Source organism: Artemia sp. Qi Xiang Cuo, chromosome 6 (assembly GCF_049724085.1).
Source record: "Artemia sp. Qi Xiang Cuo chromosome 6, ASM4972408v1, whole genome shotgun sequence".
NCBI classification, from domain to species: Eukaryota; Metazoa; Arthropoda; class Branchiopoda; order Anostraca; family Artemiidae; genus Artemia; species Artemia sp. Qi Xiang Cuo.
In genome coordinates this window covers 13,024,345-13,044,722 of record NC_142799.1, presented here as the reverse complement: position 1 = coordinate 13,044,722, position 20,378 = coordinate 13,024,345, and the positions used below count along the sequence as shown (strand labels likewise).

General features: G+C 33.3%; 1 protein-coding gene across 3 annotated transcripts in view; it reads right to left on the bottom strand.

Annotated features, from left to right (window-relative positions):
• Window positions 1-2,628: 2,628 nt before the first annotated feature.
• The window catches only part of LOC148950873 (anaphase-promoting complex subunit 13), a 103,400-nt gene continuing 85,650 nt past the window's right edge, over window positions 2,629-20,378 (bottom strand). Inside the window, exons 1-2 of one of the 3 annotated variants that reach the window (XM_089090487.1) lie at window positions 11,919-11,936; window positions 2,629-2,861 (exon numbers count right to left, since the gene is read on the bottom strand). In XM_089090487.1, the coding sequence (XP_088946613.1) occupies window positions 2,629-2,844 (216 nt within the window). In that variant the 5' untranslated portion in view covers window positions 2,845-2,861; window positions 11,919-11,936. Of the gene's footprint in view, window positions 2,862-11,723; window positions 11,837-11,918; window positions 11,937-20,378 lie in introns of those variants that run through there. The other 2 variants (XM_089090486.1, XM_089090488.1) reach the window with 2 other exon arrangements.

Sequence of the window (20,378 nt, the reverse complement as noted above, 5' to 3'; positions counted from 1 at the left end):
TATCACATTCAGCGTTTGGGATAAATGTTGATTATCCCACAAATGATAACTTATAAGAGAAAGAAAATGCTGAGAAATGACTGGGCAATTAAAGCTTACCTTAATATTTTTATCGTTTTTTTCAGGTCTTTAAGACAGAGAAGGAGAATTTTAGTACCAGGTTGTTTATTTTAGAAATATTTCTGCGAATTGAAAGGGGATACATTAAAAAAAAAAATCATAGAGCCTATTTTGAAAAACAAATGAGCGCCAGAACACAGAGGTATCCTAACAGTCAATTGGACTCATTCTTTTTTCGGGAGGGGGGGGGTCTGTTGAATTTGATTAAAAATTCATTATCTAAGGGGGGATTCACTTTTTTTCGATTTGTTGAATTTAACTTTTGTTGAAAAGTGTTTGTTGAAGTTTAGAGAGGCTTACAAAAAGCTGTAGTAGAGTTAAAATCTCAAAACGAAATGAAAAAAAAACAAAAAAAAACGAACAAACCATAACGCAATATTCCAAAAATAAATTGATTAGCTCTTGAAGGTTTTTAAGTTCGTGCATATATTATACTAAATATATATAATATATGAAATATATATTTTTAAGTTCGTGCATATATTATACTAAATATACATAATATATTAAATATATATATATATATATATATATATATATATATATATATATGCAAAATCTCATGTAGATAAAGGCATTTATATATGTTTATTAAATTTTACCTTGTACATATTTTTTTTTGTCTGTGCCTGCATTATTCCTGGAAGATAAGTACAAAACTAATTAAATCCATTTTATGCGTATGAAATTATACTTGTTAAAACCAATAACCTTTTGTGGCCCATGGTTAATGCAAAAATAAAGCAACATAAAAAAGATTCCCGTGAAACTGATCCCTCGTGTAACTGAGCCCCCGTGGAACTCAGCCTCCGTTTAACTGAACACTGATTCAACAAAACTCCCTGCAGCTGAACACGGGTATAACTAAACCCTGTGCAATTGAACCCTCGTGCAATTCGATTACCGTTTAACTGAACCCTCATGCAGCTCAACCCCTATTTTACCCGTTCAATTGAACCCCTATTCGACTCAACCCCTGTGCAATTCAAACCTCATTCAACTCAACCCTGTTTGACTCAATCCGCAATCAAATTAAGTTTATTCAGCTCAACTCTCCTTAAATTAACAATATAACTAGAAAATCTAATTGCCCCTCTTTGTCATAGTGATAAAAGTGATAAAAATGATAAAAAGTGATAAAAGTTGACTGGAATAAAAATAGTCTTTATTCGTTGGTTAATCCTTATGTAAGTGTTTTTTGTTTTGTTTTTAGGCTGCTTCAATGCAAAACTATTCCTCTTCCTTTGGTCTAAAAAATAACTGTTTTTATTTCTATCTTATATATTTGAAAATTAGCAACATTTTTTAAGCCTAGGGCATGAACCTACTTGAATCTCGAAGTTGCAGGAACAGCTGCAACCTAGTACAGAGAAAACGCGGCCTATTGTAGCCAAAAGCCTAAAACACGTTTGAAAGAAAAATTTGCCATTAATGCTGATTCAGGAGTGATAGTTTTTATTTACATTCATCTTAATAGTAAAGTTAAACGGGGGCTGAACTAAACGGGATCTGGTTGAAAGAAGGTTCAGTTGAACGAGGGTTCAGTTAAATGGAATTGAGCTACACGAGGGTTATGTTAAATGGAAGTTCAGTTGCATGGGGTTCAGTTACACGCACAGCACAAAAATAGACATATACACCCTTAAGTCCAAATTAATTTAAAATAGATCACAGAAAATTATCCCTATGTGTCATAGCTGTACCAACTAACTATCCGAAGTTCTTAATCTTCATAAACCTTATTTATATCACTTAATATAACATCCACCATTCCTTCTAAGCATACCACCCCAGAAACAGTTCCTCCCTCAGACCATCTAGTTCACATATAAGAAATAAAATAAAAAAAAAATCATCTCACTTATTTTCAACCACTGGACAAAAGTATTCTACTTGGGGCTAAAGTAGATACTGGTTGGGGCTGATTGGTTCAACCTGCTTTATAAAGGAAATCCAAGGATTGCAAAAGATTGCCCAGAACAACCTTACCATATGAATATAAAGTAAGAAATGATGTGTTTTATTGTCTATTCGTTTCTGGTTGTCAAAACGAAATAACCATAAGTAAGAGAAACTACCTGCTAGAATACTTAAGAGATAAAAATTAATAATAAAACAAAAAACTAAGACTGTGAATGTGTTTATTACAGCTATTATATAAATAAAATGTTTTAGGACAAATACAAAGTAAGAAATACTATACTGTAACCTATTTCTATTTATTTCTGAGTGTTTTGATGAATTAATTACTTTCATCAAAATCTCCCAGCATGAAATACTTGATGGCGAAATAGCAATAATACATAAGACAGGCATATAGCCTAATGGTACCCTCCTCAAAATGTCCAATTTTTTCGACTTTATCTTCATCTTCACGAATTTTCACATAATTCAAATGTTTTTGGATGATTTTGATTGAAATAAATTTTTGCATGCCTGTCTGACCAAAAACATACCTTATTAATAAAGGAGGTATTGAAATGATAAGCTATAAATGTAGACGATAATTTAGGCACTGTTGTTTTCCAAGATAAAATTCAATCCCAGGTCAGTCCACTTTTCTTCTTGTTCACGGAGAGACTCCTGAGTATTGCTGTTGTCTGGTTCTAGATCTGGCAGTTCTTCAGTTGGTATAAATACTTCTTCATCAGGTAGCTTGTCAAGCCTCCAAGAGTCGTCTACAATATTAGTTAATCTTCCATCCAATTGCACTTGACTATCCATGGGAAGTTTCGTGATAGCTAAAATTTCAATGTGTACATAAATAACTGAGAAAAGGTCAACTATTCTAATAAAATTTTACTTAGCTATAATTTTGAAAAGTTTACAGCATTGCTTTAAATAGAATAGAATATTTTTATTTATAACACATACATAAATAAATGTCACAAAAGAGTGCACATGCCTGGTGGCATACTTTAGCGCTGAAAATATTGCCAACGAAAATACACAGCCATTTTCAAACTAAATTTTACAACAACGAAAAAGAAAACCCTAATGAACTTCACCAGTCTTACCTATTTCTTCACCAGTCGTGGAAAATGTCGCTTGTTGCTGCATCCTCGAGCTGATGTTGGAATTGAGTTCCAGATTTTTGGCCCAGTGTGACGGATGCTGAATCCCGCTCTCGATGTCGAGCGAATTTCGCACGAAAAGTCTGAACAATGCGTAGTAGGATAATTATGAAATTGAAAATTAGTTGAGAAAATGCCGGAGAAATTTACAGGTAAAGTACTATATTGATAATCGTGACAAATACTAGAGATAGAAACTAAATGAAGTTGGTCCAAAGAGAAAATTCCTGAAGTCCCATATAGGTGTCTAAGTGAAGATCTGCAATCAACATTAAAAAGAATCCTCATTGCTTTATTCTGAAGTATTTGGAGAGATTCGAAAACAGACGAAAAGGTAGATGACCAAACCGAAATGCAATAGAGAAAATATGGGTGTACTAAAGCAGAATAAATAGATTTTGGAATGGCCTTAGGAAAGAAATGACGAAGACGAGTTAGCATGCCAATATTTCGGGCAGTCTTTAACGACAGTGTTTTTACATATTTATGAAACGACAAATTTTCATCTAAAATAATCCCAAGATATTTGAATGGATCTACCAGTTTTTATTCAAGACCATTCAAAAAAAGAAGGAAGGTATCTGACACTACTGATCCAGTTCGCAAAAATAACATATATTGGCATTTTTTCATTAAGAGCTAGTAAATTCCTTGAATACCAATCAGATACAGTTAGTAATGTACTTTCGAGGTTCTGGAAAAGAACTGATAGGTCCTGGTGAGAAGCAAAAATTACTAAATTTTCAGCAAACATTATAATTTTACAAAGAGGCAAAACTTCTGGCAAATCATTTATAAAAAGAAGAAATAGAATAGGCCCAAGGACAGAGCCCTGAGGCACTCTGTAATTAATCGGAAAAGTTTCGGAACGGAGATCACGAGACTTATCAACACAATCTAGTCGTCTCCCACAAAGTTAAGATGCAAAAAATTTAACAGCTTGTGTTGAAAATCTATAAGCCTTGAGTTTAAAAAGAAGCAACGAACGATTTACGGTGTCAAACGCCTTGGCGATATCAAGAAAAATCGCCAACGCGTGTTGACCATCATCTAGTGAATCATTGATATTTAGTAAAAGCTCATGAGTTGCCAGTTCAGTTGACTTTCCTTTTATAAAACCATATTGAGACGTGTGTAAAATCTTACTATCAAATAAATATTTTTGTAATTGACTATTTGCAAGTTTTTCCAAAATTTTGCTGAAAATCGAAAGTAGAGAAATGCCTCTAAAATCTGAAGGGTCAGTTGAACTCCAGCTTTAGGTAATGCTATAACATTTGCTTTTTTTAAAAGCTCAGGAAAAACCCCATGCATAAGCGATAGATTAAAAATATGTGCCAAAAAACGTGAAATGCTTGACGCTATTTGCTTTACAGTTTAAGCCGAAAATCAAAATTCGTCCTTAGAAAAACCCCGTTTAAGCTTCAGAATAACTTTTTCAATCTCATGAGGCTTAATCTCAGAAAAAGAAAACGAATTTTCTGCATGTTGCTCATTAACTGGAACAGAAGTGGAATTTAGTTGCATATTCATAGTCGATGCAAGTCTAGAACCAATATTACTGAAATAATCTCCAAAAGCATTTACAATTTCATTGGGCTCTGTAACATTTTCTCCATTTAAAACAAGGCAATTAATACTAGTACTTTTACGACTATGAGGACGTATCTTTTCATTAATCAATTGCCATGTTTTTCTCATATCCAATTTATACTCCAAAAATTTTATAATATTTTCTCTTCTCATGTCTGATAATTGAATTTAGCTTATTCCTATAAACTCTGATTTCTTCAAACGACTCAGGCGTCCGTAATTTTAAATAATTCTTAAATTTTCCATTTTTATGTTTTAACGATGTCAAAATACCTTCAGTAATCCATGGGTCAAATTTCTGCGCAAACTTTCCATGCGAAACTCGTATTGAAGAAGCCCGATCCCGCAGTTGCATCATTTGATCAATAAAATCTGAAAACGCAGCATTTGCGTCATCTGAGCCATAAACCGAACTCCAATCATGGTCACCAATTAACTGACGTAGAACTTTACAATCAATCCATTTATATTGCTTTTTTGAATTATCCATTGTTGAATCTCGATGTTGTTTATTACTATTATTTAAATTTAAAAGAACACTCACCAGAAAATGATCCGACATATCAGACAAAATTACTGACGATTTTTCGGCATCAAATAAAACAGGAGAGAAAAAATATATTATCTAATAATGTAGCTGGGTTAGCTGTAACTCTTGTTGGCAGAGAAATACTTGGAAGAAAATTAGAACACAACATCATAGTTAAAAACTCCTTATTATTTCCGACATCGAGATTCAAAAGATCAAAATTAAAATCACCCGAAATAATAACCGGTTTTTCCAATGCTTCCAGATTTTTCAACAGTGGTAAAAAAAACTTCAAAAAATCTTTTTGGGTTACCCAACAGAGATCAATAAACAGACCCGAAAATAAATGGATTACAACCCAAAGGTACAACTTCAACAAAAATAGTCTCACAACCCTTCAACAAATACAGACAAATCACTGAGAATACTAAAAGACCAGTCATCATGAATATACAGCATCTGACCTCCTCTTGCATTCTGACACCTAGTACGCAAAATACACTTCATTCCGGGCAGATCTAACATTCTAAGGGGTGTATTAGCAGACAAAAAGGTTTTGCAAACTCCAAAATTGTCTATAGGACTAGATGCAAGCAAGAGCTTCAGTTCATTGAATGCACTTTGTAACCCCTGGGCATTTACATGTAACAATCAGATTGGAAAATCACAATTTTTTGTTTTATCCAATAGAAAGTCGCCTGAAGAATAATCACATTCAGGTAGATTATCTACATAAGGCATATCTTTATCTCTCTGGTAGCTGAATTTCAAATAACATCTAATTTCAAACGAGAATCAAGAAAACATTGAAAACGATCCATAAGCCAAAAAAAGAAAAGAAAAATTCACTGCTTCTTAGTTTAGACGACAGGTTCATATGACACATTGCAAATCTGAACTAAGTCGGAAATCGTTTCACACGGAATGATTGGCAAACTGCACTTGACATAAACCACACCTCGTAAAGTCCATACATTTTTCAATTCAAACTTATTATGCACAAGCTTGTAGATTTCTTGCCTTTCCCTGGTTAGAGCCTCATTTACATAGATTTGGGAACCTTTCAAATTCTTGCGATTGTGCAGGATCTCAACTGCAGATGCCTCAGTAAAAAATGTAAGCTGAATCGGAGTTTTTATTTCCGAGGCACCTCCCAAATGCCTTGCACCCTTGACAACAGATTTATCAATATTGAGTCCCATTTCACTGTTAAGTTGAGCTAATACTTTCTCACCAAGGTGAGGCAAATCACGCGCGGGAGAGTCTATCCCAAATACAATGACCTTAGTCAGAAGAGAAGACTGGTTTATATCATCCAGCTTAGTTTCAAGCTTTTGGAGCTTTGAGCAATTTTGAACAATTCTTGCCTGCAAATCGCCAAGTGATTTCTCAATCAGTTCAAATACCCTTGTACCCTTGAATTGCAGATCAATCGCCTCATAGACAGCTTGCGTAACAGTATCAAGAAAATCTGACTTAATCTGTGTCACCAAAGAACTCCCTAATCTACTGCACTGGTCTTCCACTCTCCTATGAATTTCATCCTGTATGCCATCATGAAGGTTAACAATTTCTGACTGCATCAAGTTAACCGACTCAGATAAATCCCCGGCTAAACCTTCTGAGTCCTCTGTACACAGCCTTATTGCTCGCTGAACATTTTTTCTGCCATCTCTCAGTGCTTCTTCATATTTCTCCGCGTAGGCCCATATATTCTCTGACGTTGCTATCTTAATTTCATCACTTCCATAACAGCAAACTTCATAATTACTTCCATCATCTTTGACAGGTATCACCCACGTAATTTTGCAAGGCCACAGCTTGTAATATTTAAATTGAGCAAACGCCCGGTTTCCCACTTGCATAGCTTCAGCAAATGACAAAATAAAAAAAGAAAAATCTCTCAATATGTCTGCAGACTCCACACACCTTGTGTGTATGAATGTCTAGTAGCGACTGATGACAGTGGGTGGGAAAAAAAGGTAGAGCTGAAAACAGCCAATGGAAAATTTACCAAGTATCCAAGTTAAAATATCCAAAAAAGTACAATATAACTCTCTTGTGTTAACTATTCAATGACTGAATGAAGACATTGACTGAATGAAATATTAAGGGAACAAAGATCTGACTGAATGGATTTGTTTCCTGGTGAAACTACTGGCCTGTGCTACTTTGATTATTTTCTGTTTACAAATTTCCTTCTATAAATTTGGGATTTATAGTGTCACTTCCTTTTTTGTATATTGACAACCTTCTGTTAGTTTAAAGCTATTGTAGTCAATAAACATATTTATTCATCAGTTTGATGCCCCTTCAGAGGTTGCACCTAGGGAGAGACGTCCCCCTCAGAATTAGGACTATTTTGGATTTATGTATATTGTATATTGAGAGCCTTCTGTTAGCTTAAAGCTATTGTAGTGAATAAACTTATTTTATTCATCCATTCTAATTAAAAATTATGTAGCCCTTTGTAAATGAAAGTGACATAGAGATGTCTCTAATTTTCTGAGTATGCCAATAAATTTTGCTGAAATTGATCTTTTGAAGTTTTAAAATCTTCATTTTTGCATTTAATAAAATATATGTCCAAACTGATATTTTGGAGCCATTTTTGATTACACATATCAAGGATACTAACATCTTAGACTAGATTAATTATATAGACACATGCTTATTATATAGACATGCTAGATACATTACAATATCCTCACAACAGTATTTTCTAGTTAATTGCTGTCTTGTTATGTATGAGGGAACAAGTATAAGTACAATGGAAACTGAGACAATAATCTATTTTCAATATTTTGGGAAAAAATAAGGTTGATATGGTAAACTTTTATTTCAATTTTGACACAAAGACCAAATTAGACTCTAATAATATAGTGACATACAGTGTTTGTAATTTAGACTGAATATGTTTAATTGAACAAAATGAAATGCCAAAGAGAACAATCTCAAATTTGCACACTCGAGTCAAATGGCCTTTAACACATAAATACCAACATACTAGTGAAGACTAAGCTATATACACTGATTTTTCTTTTAAGGTGGGTAAAACATTTCATTTCACTTCAACATGGAAGAAATTACAAAAAAAATTATGAAGCCAAACTTAAAATAAAATATAAATTACCACAAATAAGGGTTATGTTGCCACCCCTGAAACCCCCCAAAAAGCTGGAGTATCATTTGCGATGCAACAAAGACTAAATGAATTGAAGCCAATAGTTAATTCTATACATCTGAAGGTAAAGAAATAGTTTTAATAGAACAAAAAAAGTAGAAAATGAGGTCTTTTCAAAACAGTACAGCCAGATGTATTGCCAAGATCTATTTAGTATTAAGAAAACTTTACCAAATGAGTGTGGTGTTGCCACATCTTAAACTCCTCCCCCTCTCCCCAAAAGCACAACTTAACCAGGAACGGAATTAAAAGGAAGAAACCACTGGGAAAAATTTCAAACATACTAGACTAATTTCAAACATACTAGATGCAACACACTAATATTAAAAAAGAAAAAAACATTTCTAGAAGTTTAAAGAAGAATTAAATTCTTCAATTTTACAATAAAAAAAAAAAAAAAAAAAATATTTTGGTTCCTGTAAAGAATTAATAACATTCTTGCTTTTCATTAAAGTTTGGCACATACAGAAGGAATGACAAAATCTAAGCTATATCCAGTGTAAAGGTATTTTAACAAAAAATTAATTAATAATTGAAAAATGTTTTTCTTGCTTAATTTTTTGTAAATGCAAAAGCAGTGTGGTCTAAGAAATTATTTAGGGTACCTTAACATTTTAGAGCATCTGACCTCTAAAATAATATAAACAATACCTAATATAAAAATACCAAAAAAATTGCATAGTCTACATTAGATGCTGTCAAATGGCATCTAATAAGCCACAGTAGTTAATTTTAATCACTAATGTTATATTTTTTTTTAAGCTGGCTAAATTATGTTGTTTCACATAGCCTAACCCTGGAAAAACTTACAATAAACAATGAAGAAAATCACAAGCTTTATGTAGCCAATGGGTTAATTGTATACATTTGAAACTAAAAATAGTACAAAGGATAATAAAAGCAGCAAAAATAAGACCTTTTCAAAACAGTAAAATCAAATGTATTACAAAAACAAAATAAAACACTTATGCAGTACTAATCCAAAAAAATTATATGAGGAAATAAAACTTATTTGTGGCAAAGAACCTAAACAACAAAACTTTAACTTAAATGAGCCTCCTATAAAAACTGTAAACAACTTAAACCCCCACCTTGGTTTGATTTCCCAATGTTACCTAGCCCCAAATCCAGAAAGAGTTTCCTCCCTAACCTCTGAAGATAATTTAAAAATAATCACAAAATCTGAAATTACAAATAAAATCCAAAAATTAAAAAGAACCAGTATCTGCTCTTTAGATATTCTGATTGTACTCATAAAAGATTTCTCTGATAAAATCTCAGAGCCACTGGTAGACATTTTCAACAAGATCACAAAAACAGGCAAATTCCTGGTTCTTTGGAAACAAGGTTACATAACTCCAGTTCCTAAAACAGGTGTTGTGGTTGATTTTGACAAAGTTAGACCAATAACAGTAACACCACTTTTTTCAAAGCTGTATGAATAATTTTTATCTGACTGGCTCAGATTGCAGAATGTATTGAAATCCAACAATTTGGAAACATCCCAAAAGTGTGAACCTCCCAGTATCTAGTACATATGTATGACACAATACTGAAAAACCTAGAGACACCAAATACCTGGGCAAATCTTATCTCAATTGACCTAGAAAAGGCCTTTGATTATGTTGACCATAATGTTTTAGTTGATAAACCTCTTCCAAATTGACCCCTCTCTGGTAAAAATTATCTCATCATTTTTAAGCCAACAATCTCAAGTGGTCAAATACATGAACACTTATTCTGAACCTCTACCAGTCTATAATGGAATACCCCAAGGTGGTATAACTGGACCCATCTTATTCAGCATTATGGTAAAGAATTTGGCAGAAGATATCCCCTTACAATGGAAATTTGTGGATAATATGACTCTACTAGAGGTTGCCAGGAAATATATAAAAAGTAGTCCACTAGAAATCCTTGAATATGTTGCAACAGATGCCCTCAAAAATAAAATGCATATAAACCCATTGAAATCTACAATTCTAACAACCAATTTTCTAAGCATAACCCCCTCATTTATATCTATTCTTCTAAGTGAACTTATGACACAAAAAATAAAACTTGTAGGAGTAACTAAAGGCCTGTTTTTTAGCACTAAGATCTTACATCTTTCTGCAAAGATTATTGTTTTATAACTCATCTTTCTGCCATATAGAAATATGATGAGAGAACCTTGATGATCTACTCATCATTGTTCTCAGACCACTGATCAGAGCAGAATGACAAAGGATGTTTGCACAAAAACAACCAAAGATGTAAGATCTTTGTTCAAAGATTTCACTTTTAAGTGTTTTCTGACAAAAGATGTAAGATCTTACCACATTGATGAGTAAAAAAACAGCTTTTATAACTTCCAATCTTAAATGGGAAGCCCATATTTCAAATATAACCAAGAAAGCAAATATTTCCCTAGCTTTCCTTAAGCAATTGACAAAATATCAATGCCCTGCTTCTTATATTTTGAAATTTTACATATCTTTTATTTACCCAACTCTCAAATATGCTTGCCCTCTCACTAAATAAAAATCAAACCATAAGGTTGGAATCTGTCCAGAAAAGGGCTTTAAAAATAATTGCAAGTGAGGGGAAGTTGCCCTCTTACAAAAGTTTAAAATCAAAACCCTGGAAAATAGATGACATGATCTGTGCCTCCATTTTGGTGGTAATGTGAGAACCAACATTCAAACTGGACATTTTTCTGCCTTCCCATAATCCTAAATAAAAGCCTCTCCTAAGAGAGGCAAAAAATCCTATCTCATTCTAGAACCTGTAGGCCTAAAGACTCAAACTAAAAAGATATTTAGATAGCTTTATACCAACCTTCACTCAAACCTTTAACACCTGAAATACCTTTTAATGAATTCTTTTTTTTACTCTTTTGATGCTCTTATTGTTTTATTTTTTTATGACTTATTATATTATATGCTGTTTTATGACTACATTTTTACTTTTAATGTAGGCTATGACCTGTTTGATATGACATTATTTTAGCTACTTTAGTATTTTTCATAATTGTTTAATTTCTATTTGTCTGTTTACAGGTAAATTTTTTGTTGTTCATATTACTGACTTATGAAGAAAGTAAACATACCACTCAATGCCCTTTTTATGCACTTTCTAAATATAATAGTCATTTTTGTTGGAAATGGATTTTATCCCCACACCTATATATGCCAATTCAGGGTATATATTTGCACGATAGGGAGGGGGGGTTTAAACTTACCTCTCATTTACATCAGAAATAAAATTTCTGAGATTTCAGAAATAAAAGACTAGTTAATATGAGGGCTAAAACCCCAAAGGAATGTTTTAAGGGCGGAACTTTGCCTTTTACAATGTTATTCATTCAGCAAATACTTCTGGATAATTAATATAATTAGGAATAGAAAAACTTGAAAGTGGTCATCCATAAACTTACCTGTCGAATATTATTCTATGTGAATTAGATAGGAATAGACGGCAAAGCAGCCTAGCCTTGCCGACGGAAAGATGCTATAATGAAAAGGTAGCACTCGTAGTTTCCCCTGAATACTACGAAGGCACAGATAAAACGTATGTAAGAGAGAGTCTGAGAGAGATGCACAGAATTTTTTATTCAATGGTTAGGGACACATTAATGGAATTTTCTTTCAAGTTAAAAAGATGTGAAAGGGATTTTTTTTTCAAATTAAAAAAATAAGCCAAACACAATTTTTCACAGACAGACAGACAAAAGACACACGCACATTTGCAAACATGAAGACACACAGACAGAGAATAAGACAGAGAGACTAAAAGACAACAGACAGAGAATAAGACACACACATACAATCAAATCGACGAAAAGACACACACGTACAAACACACAGATAGACAGACAAAAAGGCGCACATTTTTAATTGCTCATATAAAAGATGTCGCTCATATCTATGCACACCCTTTATTATTACTTAATAAAAATAAAACTAATATGCAAATTTCGTTTTAATTATTCCTGTACGGTGAGCCAAATTCAAAACCTCCATTAATTCAAAAACGTTCAGAAATTAAAAAAAAGGTTTTTTTTTAACTGAAAGTAAGTAGCGATATTAAAACCTAAAACGAACAGAAATTAATTTGTATTTACAATGATCTGTCCCCTCCTCAACGCTCCGCTCTTTTTGCTAAAGTTTGGCTTTTTCTCAAGACTCTACTCTTTTAAACAATAAAATACCTTTGCATAAAGAGCGGGGCGCTGAGGAGGGGACAGCCCTTTTCATATACAGAATCATTTCTGTTCGTCTTAAGTTTTAATGTCACTCCTTACTTTCAGTTAAAAGAAACTTGTTTTTTTTATTTAATTAACAAAAGAAACGCGGCATAGTTCTTGCAGGGAACACCATTATTTTCCACTGATTTGGTTTTTATATGCATCAGTGTCTCTGCTGATGGAAGTATTAGAATGCTATATCTCTTTACTGCCCAGGAGTTACACGCCCAAATCGGAAGGAGGGCTGAGGAGAAACTTTGCATTTCGTTAAAAAATTTATCCGAGTTGTTTCATATCCTATGCCGAGAAAGAAGACCAAGAAGGGGCAAAGGATAAGAAGACGGGAGCGCGCAAGTATTAGACAGACTAGCAGCCGGCGATTAAAACAAAGTTTTCTGAATCCTCATTGGCACCAGATATCTAGCACTGGAAATAATGGAAGAAGAGCTTTCTAGGTGCTTTCTAGTTCCAATCATCGATTGGAAGGCCTTGATATTTTAATTCTCGTATAGAAGTAACTAACACTCCATTAAAATTAACTTAGACCTTTGGGAATTGGACCCAAGAGGAACAATTATCAGTAAGCTCAGACATAATTAACTCATAAAAAATCTAGCAAAAAGTTATGGCTACCGTGACTCAATACAATGGGAACTCGTTTAAAGGTTTATTCTTTTTGGGGACGTGAGGACGGCAACCAGTCTAAAACAAAGAAGGAACCATTCCCTTCCTAAGCACAATTAAATAAAGTTTTTTATTGTTAAAAAAAAGAGTTGTGACAATGAGTAAAACTTTAGCGTAAAGAGCGAGGCGTTGAGGAGGGGACAGCCCCTTTCATATACGGAACAATTTCTTTTCGTTTTAAGTTTTAATGTCGCTGTTTACTTTCAGTTAAAAAAAATCGTTTTTTATTTAATTTGTGAACGTTTTTAAATTAATGCAAGTTTTGATTTTGGCTTACCCTACATGAATAACTAAAACGAAATTTGCATATTAATTTTATTTTTTAGGCTAAATGGCTTTCTAGAAATTTTGATTGGACGATTTTGACAAAAGTGTTGGAGGAGGGGGCATAGTTGCCCTCTAATTTTTTCGGTTACTTAAAAAGGGCCCTAGAACTTTTAATCTTATTCTCGAACATTTTTATTAGTAATAAGTATACGTAGCTTACCAATTAACTTACGTAACGAGCTTCAATATTCGTATATTTTTATTACGTATATTGGAGGGTTCACCCCCTAGTCAATACCTCGCTCTTTACGCTAAAGTTCAAACCTTGTTCAATTCTTTAAGATTGACCTCAAAATCACAAAGGCCGTCTAATTAGAATGAATAGCTCTCTAAAATAATAGTACTAAAAAATCTTTAGCGTAAAGAGCGAGGTATTGACTAGGGGGCAAACCCCCTCATATACAGGTGCGGCAACCACGATATTCTGCGTATACGGTATCTTTTTTTCTTTTTTAACGTCTCGGCTAGCTCGGCAGTGGATAATGATAGAGAGCTGTTTAATGGCTCATTTGAAAGGAAATTGATATATTTAAAAAACTTTTATAATTAACATAAATAATTTTAGAGACAAAATCTTTTTGCGCAATATTTTCTGTTCGTTTAAGTTTTGATGTTGCTCCTTACTTTCAGTTGAAAAAACTTGTTTTTAATTGAATTTCTGAGCGTTTTTAAATAATATTGGGAAATCCGGCACTTCTTTCATAGCAATGTTCCTTCCCCCATTAAAACTTCCTCCATGGAAAGATCCAGCCACATAACCCCCGACCCCCCCCCCACTATCCTGAAAACGTCTGTATACTTCCCAATAACCAACGCTACGCTATATGTAAACATTGGGCAAAGTTAATAACTTGCAGCCCTTTCTCTGGGGACTGTGGGGGATTAAGTCATCCTCCAAGATATAGTTATAATACTTTTCGACCATACTGAACAAAATGGCTATCTCAAAATGTTTAGTAATGTGTAGTGCCTAGTTGCCCCCATTTTTTCTGGTCACTTAAAAAGGGGACTAGAGCCTTTAATTTCCGTTCTAATGATCCCTCCTGCGATATTCTAGTGCCACTGGGTTGATATGATCGCCCCTGAAAAAAAAACACGCATCCGTGACCTTTCTTCTGGCAAAAATACAAAATTCCACATTTTTGAAGATAGGAGCGTGAAACCTCTATAGTAGGGTTATCTGATACGCTAAATCTGATGGTGTGAGTAGAGAGGGGGGTACCAGCACAGAACTAGATGGCTGCTGCCATCTACAATTAAGTTTAACGCCGACAGGTTATAATTTACCGAGTCTAATGAGGTCAAGGTCAATTGATTTGTTGTTGTTCGTGATTGTGTAATGACACTGGGGTGAAGTTTGCACATGCGGATTGACGGTGGGGAGAGATGTATTGATCTAGAACAAGAGGGGGAAGTGGATTTCCGAGAACTTGATTGCGTAACCGAGGGGGAAGTGGATTTCCGAGAAATTGATTTACATAATCGGTGGAGAGAGGATTTCCGAGAAATTGATTACATAAAAGAAGGGGACAGAATTTCTGAGAAATTGATTTGCATTATCGAGGGGAATTATTGATCTACGAAAGGGGAATTAGAAATGACATCTCTTGTTTCCTAGGAATTATACGGGATTCTAAAGAGATATAAATTCCATTTTTAAATATGGCTTCTCAGATCTTACGTGACAGAGATAAATTAATATTCTATTTTTAAATACGGCTTCTTTGATCTTTAGCGTCAGGAATTAGAAATGACATCACTTGTTTCCTAGGAATTATGCGGGAGTCGAAAGAGATAGAAAAATTCTTTTTTAAATACGGCTTCTCTGATCTTTAGGTCACATAGATAAATTAAAATTCTATCGAAACCATAATAGTGTAGCTAGGAACACCTATGAGATGAAGAGATTAACGCGGGTAATGGTTTCCTAGGAATTTCAAATGTGACAGCGCAGGGATGCCAAAACAAAAGGAAAACGTAGAAATTACTTTTAGCGGATTATTTGGGCGAAACCGTTTGAGACATTTTAGAAGATGATTTAAGGGAAACCGTTTGAGACATTTTAGAAGATGATTTTAGAAAATGATTTAGAAGATGATTTGAGGGTGAAACTCTGTGGTCATTATAATACACAAGTTCCATTTGAACAGTCTTGTGAGGTCCCCTACCCCAACAAAACCCCCTACCCCAACCCCAAAGGGCCCCGACCCCCTACCCCAACCCCGAAGGACCCCCCCCCCCCAAAGGCCCCCGGAACCCCAAAGGCCCCCGGTCCCCAAGGCCCCCAAAGGGCCCCCGGGCCCCCAAGCCCCCAAAGGCCCCCGGGTCCCCAAAGGTCCCCAGGTACCCCCAAAGGCCCCCCCCCCCATTTTTAATACTTATTTATATGCAATTGAGACATAGAAGGGCCCCCCACATTTCAAAAGGCTTTTTTATATCTTTTCAGAACAAGTTCCTTTCTTAATACCCCTCTTAAAACCATTTTACAAGTTGAAGTACTCATCTTTTTCACTCAAAACTTTATTTTACGACTTTTTGAATACCCCAACACCATGCAATACTTTCAAAGGCTTTTTTATATCTTTTCAGAACAAGTTCTTTACGTAATGTCCTTCCTAAACCAATGTTAAAAGTTGAAGTACTCATCTTTTTCACCCAAGACTTTACTTTACGACTTTTTGTATACTCCAACATCAAGAAGTACTTTTCAAAAGGCTTTATTATATCTTTCAAGAACAAGTTTTTTTCTTAATGTCCTTTCCTAATCCAATTTTACAACTTGAAGTACTCATCCTTTTCACCCACAACTTTACATTCTGACTTTTTGCATACTCCAACATCAAGCAATACTTTTCGAAAGGCTTTATTATATCTTTTCAGAACAAGTTCTTTTCTTAATATCCCTCCTAAACCAATTTTACAAGTTGAAGTACTCATCTTTTTCACCCAGAACTTTACTTTAAGGCTTTTTGTATACTCCAACATCAAGCAATACTTGTCAAAAGGCTTTATTATATCTTACAGAACAAGTTCTTTACGTAATGTCCTTTCTTAACAAATTTTAAAAGTTAAAGTACTCATCCTTTTCACCCACAACTTTACTTTACGACTTTTTGCACAGATCAACACCAAGCAATACTTTTCAAAAGGCGTTATTATATCTTTTCAGAACAAATTCTTTTCTTAATACCCCTCTTAAACCCATTTTACAAGTTGAAGTACTCATCTTTTTCACCCAAAACTTTACTTTACGACTTTTTGCACACCCCAACATCAAGCAATACTTTTCAAAAGGCTTTTTTATATCTTTTCAGAACAAGTTCCTTTCTTAATATCCCTCTTAAACCCACTTTACAAGTTGAAGTACTCATCCTCTTCACCACGACTTTACTTTACAACTTTTTGAACACCCCAACACCAAGTAATAATTTTCAAAAGGCTTTTTTATATCTTTTCAGAACACGTTCTTTACGTAATGTCACTCCCAAACCAATTTTACAAGTTGAAGTACTCATCTTTTTCACCCACAACTTTACTTTAAGGCTTTTTGTATACTCCAACATCAAGCGATACTTTTCAAAAGGCTTTATTATATCTTTTCAGAACAAGTTCTTTCTTAATGTTCTTTCCTAAACCTATTTTACAAGTTGAAGTACTCATCTTTTTCACCCACAACTTTACTTTACGACTTTTTCCATACTCCAACATCAAGCAATACTTTTCAAAAGGCTTTATTATATCTTTTCAGAATAAGTTCTTTCCTTAATATCCCTCCTAAACCAATTTTATAAGTTGAAATACTTATCTTTTTCACCCACAACTTTACAACTTTTTGAATACCCCAACATCAAGCAATACTTTTCAAAAGTCTTTTTTATATCTTTTCAGAACAAGTTCCTTTCTTAATGTCCTTCCTAAACCAATTTTACAAGTTGAAGTACTCATGTTTGTCACCCACAACTTTACTTTAAGACTTTTTGTATACCCAACACCAAGCAATACTTTTCAAAAGGCTTTATTATATCTTTTCAGAACAGGTTGCTTTCTTAATACCCCTCTTAAACCCATTTTACAATTTGAAGTACTTATCCTTTTCACCCAAAACTTAACTTTACGACTTTTGGCATACTCCAACTTCAAGTAATTATATTGACAAAGCTTTATTATATTCTTTCAAAATAATTTCTTTTCTGAATGTCCTTCCTAAATCGACTTTACAGATTGGAATACTTATCATTTTCACCAACAACTTTACATTAAAGCCTTTTGAATACCCCAACATCAAGCAATACTTTTCAAAGGGCTTTTTTATATCTTTTCAGAACAAGTTCTTTACGTAATGTCCCTCCTAAACCAATTTTACAAGTTGAAGTACTCATCTTTTTCACCCACAACTTTACTTTACGACTTTTTGAATACCCCAACATAAAGCAATACTTTCAAAGGCTTTTTTCTATCTTTTCAGAACAAGTTCTTTACGTAATGTCCTTACTAAACCAATTTTACAAGTTTAAGTTCTCATCCTTTTCAGCCACAACTTTACTTTACGACTTTTTGCATACCCCAACATCAAGCAGTACTTCTCAAAAGTCTTTATTATATCTTTTCAGAACAAGTTCTTTTCTTAATATCCCTCCTAGACCAATTTTACAAATTCTAAATTTTTCCTAGTAGATAGTAAAAGCTATACCATAGTTGTGAATATTTTCCCAGAAGATAAAAAGTTCTATTTCAATTTTAAATTTTCTCAATAAAGTGAAGAAAAGTTCAACTTCTATTCCGTATCTTCTCAAAGAAAAAGAAATAAGCTATTGATCAATTCTATTTTTCCAGGGAAAATAAAAATTTCCCACTTCAATTCAGATATTTCTCAAAGAGATGAAAAAATTGAAAATAATGTTCCAAATTTTTCATAGAAGATAAAAAGTTCCACTTCGATCTTAAATTTTCTCAATGAAAAAGAAATAAGTTATTGATCAATTCTATTTTTCCAAATAATATAAAAATTTTCCACTTTAGTTCAGATTTTTCTACAAGAAATGAAAAAATTTAAAATAATCTTCTAAATTTTTCATAAAAGATAGAAAGGTTCAAGTTCACTTCTGAACTTTACCAAAGAACACAATTGAATTCTAATTTCTCCAAAGAAAATAAAAATCTTCCACTTCAGTTTTAATTTCACCAAGACAGAAAGAAATTTAAAGTTCTATTCTAAAGTTTTCTGTATTAGATATAAAAAGCTTTACCATAGTTGTGAATATTTTCCCGGAGGATAAAAATGTCTACTGCAATTTAAAAGTTTCTTAACGAAGTGAAGAAAAGTTCAAGTTCTAGCGCTAATGATAAGCTAACCTAACCTAACCTAAACACGGAGAAATGTTTCTATTTATTTATTAATATTTATTTCTACCTAACCTAACCTATGGTTTTTGAGATTAGATGAACGAGCTTGAAAGATTGGCATTAATAATAGAACGACGTGCTCATTTTCTTATTTAGAAATTTGAGGAATGAATTCCTCAGACAAAGCAGCTAAAGTTCAATTTAAAAGTTTGCTTACGTCGCTGGAAAAAAATGGGTAAAACTTTCCCTGAAAATTTCATCCCTGGAAAACCCACCTCCACATGTAAAATGAATCCCCGTGCAAAATATTTCCACTTGGAAATTTTTTATTTTCTTTGGAGAAAATTAGAATTGGACTATAACTTTTTTATTTTTATTGAGAAAATTCATAGTACAACTTGTACTTTTCTTCACTTCGTTTTGAAAACTCAGAATTAAAGTGTAACCTTTTCTCTTCTCTTGGAAAACATTAAGAGGAGAACTTGAACTTTTCTTTAGTTCTTTGAGAAAATATAGAATTAAAGCAGAACCTTTTCTCTTCTTGGAGAAAAAATTCAGAATCAAAGTATCTACAGAAAAATTTAGAACAAAACTTTAAAATTTTTCATCTCTTTGAGAAAAACCAGAACTGAAGTGGAACCTCTTTATTTTCTTGGAAAAATTAGAAGAGAACTTAAACTTTTCTTCACTTCATTGAGGAAATTTAGAATTAAACTGGAAATTTTTATCTTCATGGTATGTATTCATATCTAAGGTATAACTTTTCCTTTCTTCTACGGGAAAATTTAGAATGAAACTTTAATTTCTTATGTCTTTGGGGAAATAAGAACTGAAGTGGAAGCCTTTTATTTTCTCTGGTGAAATTAGAATTGAAGTTTGTTCTTTGTTAAAATTCAGAATCGAAGTTGAACTTTTCTATCTTCTAGGAAAAAATTTGGAACAGTATTACAAATTTTTCATCTCTTTGAGAAGGATCTGAACTGAAGTAGGAAATTTTATTTTCCCTGAAAAAATAGAATTGATCAATAACTTATTTCTTTTCATTGAGAAAATTCAGAAGAGAAGTTGAACTTTTCTTCCCTTCGTAGAGCAAATATAGAATTGAAGTAGAACTTTTTATCTTCATAGCAAAAATTCACAACTATGGTATAGCTTTTGCTATCTTCTATGGAAAAATTTAGAATAGACCTTTCAATTTCTTTGTGTCTTTGTGAAATTAAAAACTGAAGAGGAAAATTTTTCTATTCTCTGGAGAAATCAGAATTGAATTGTGCTCTTTGGTAAAATTCAGAAGAG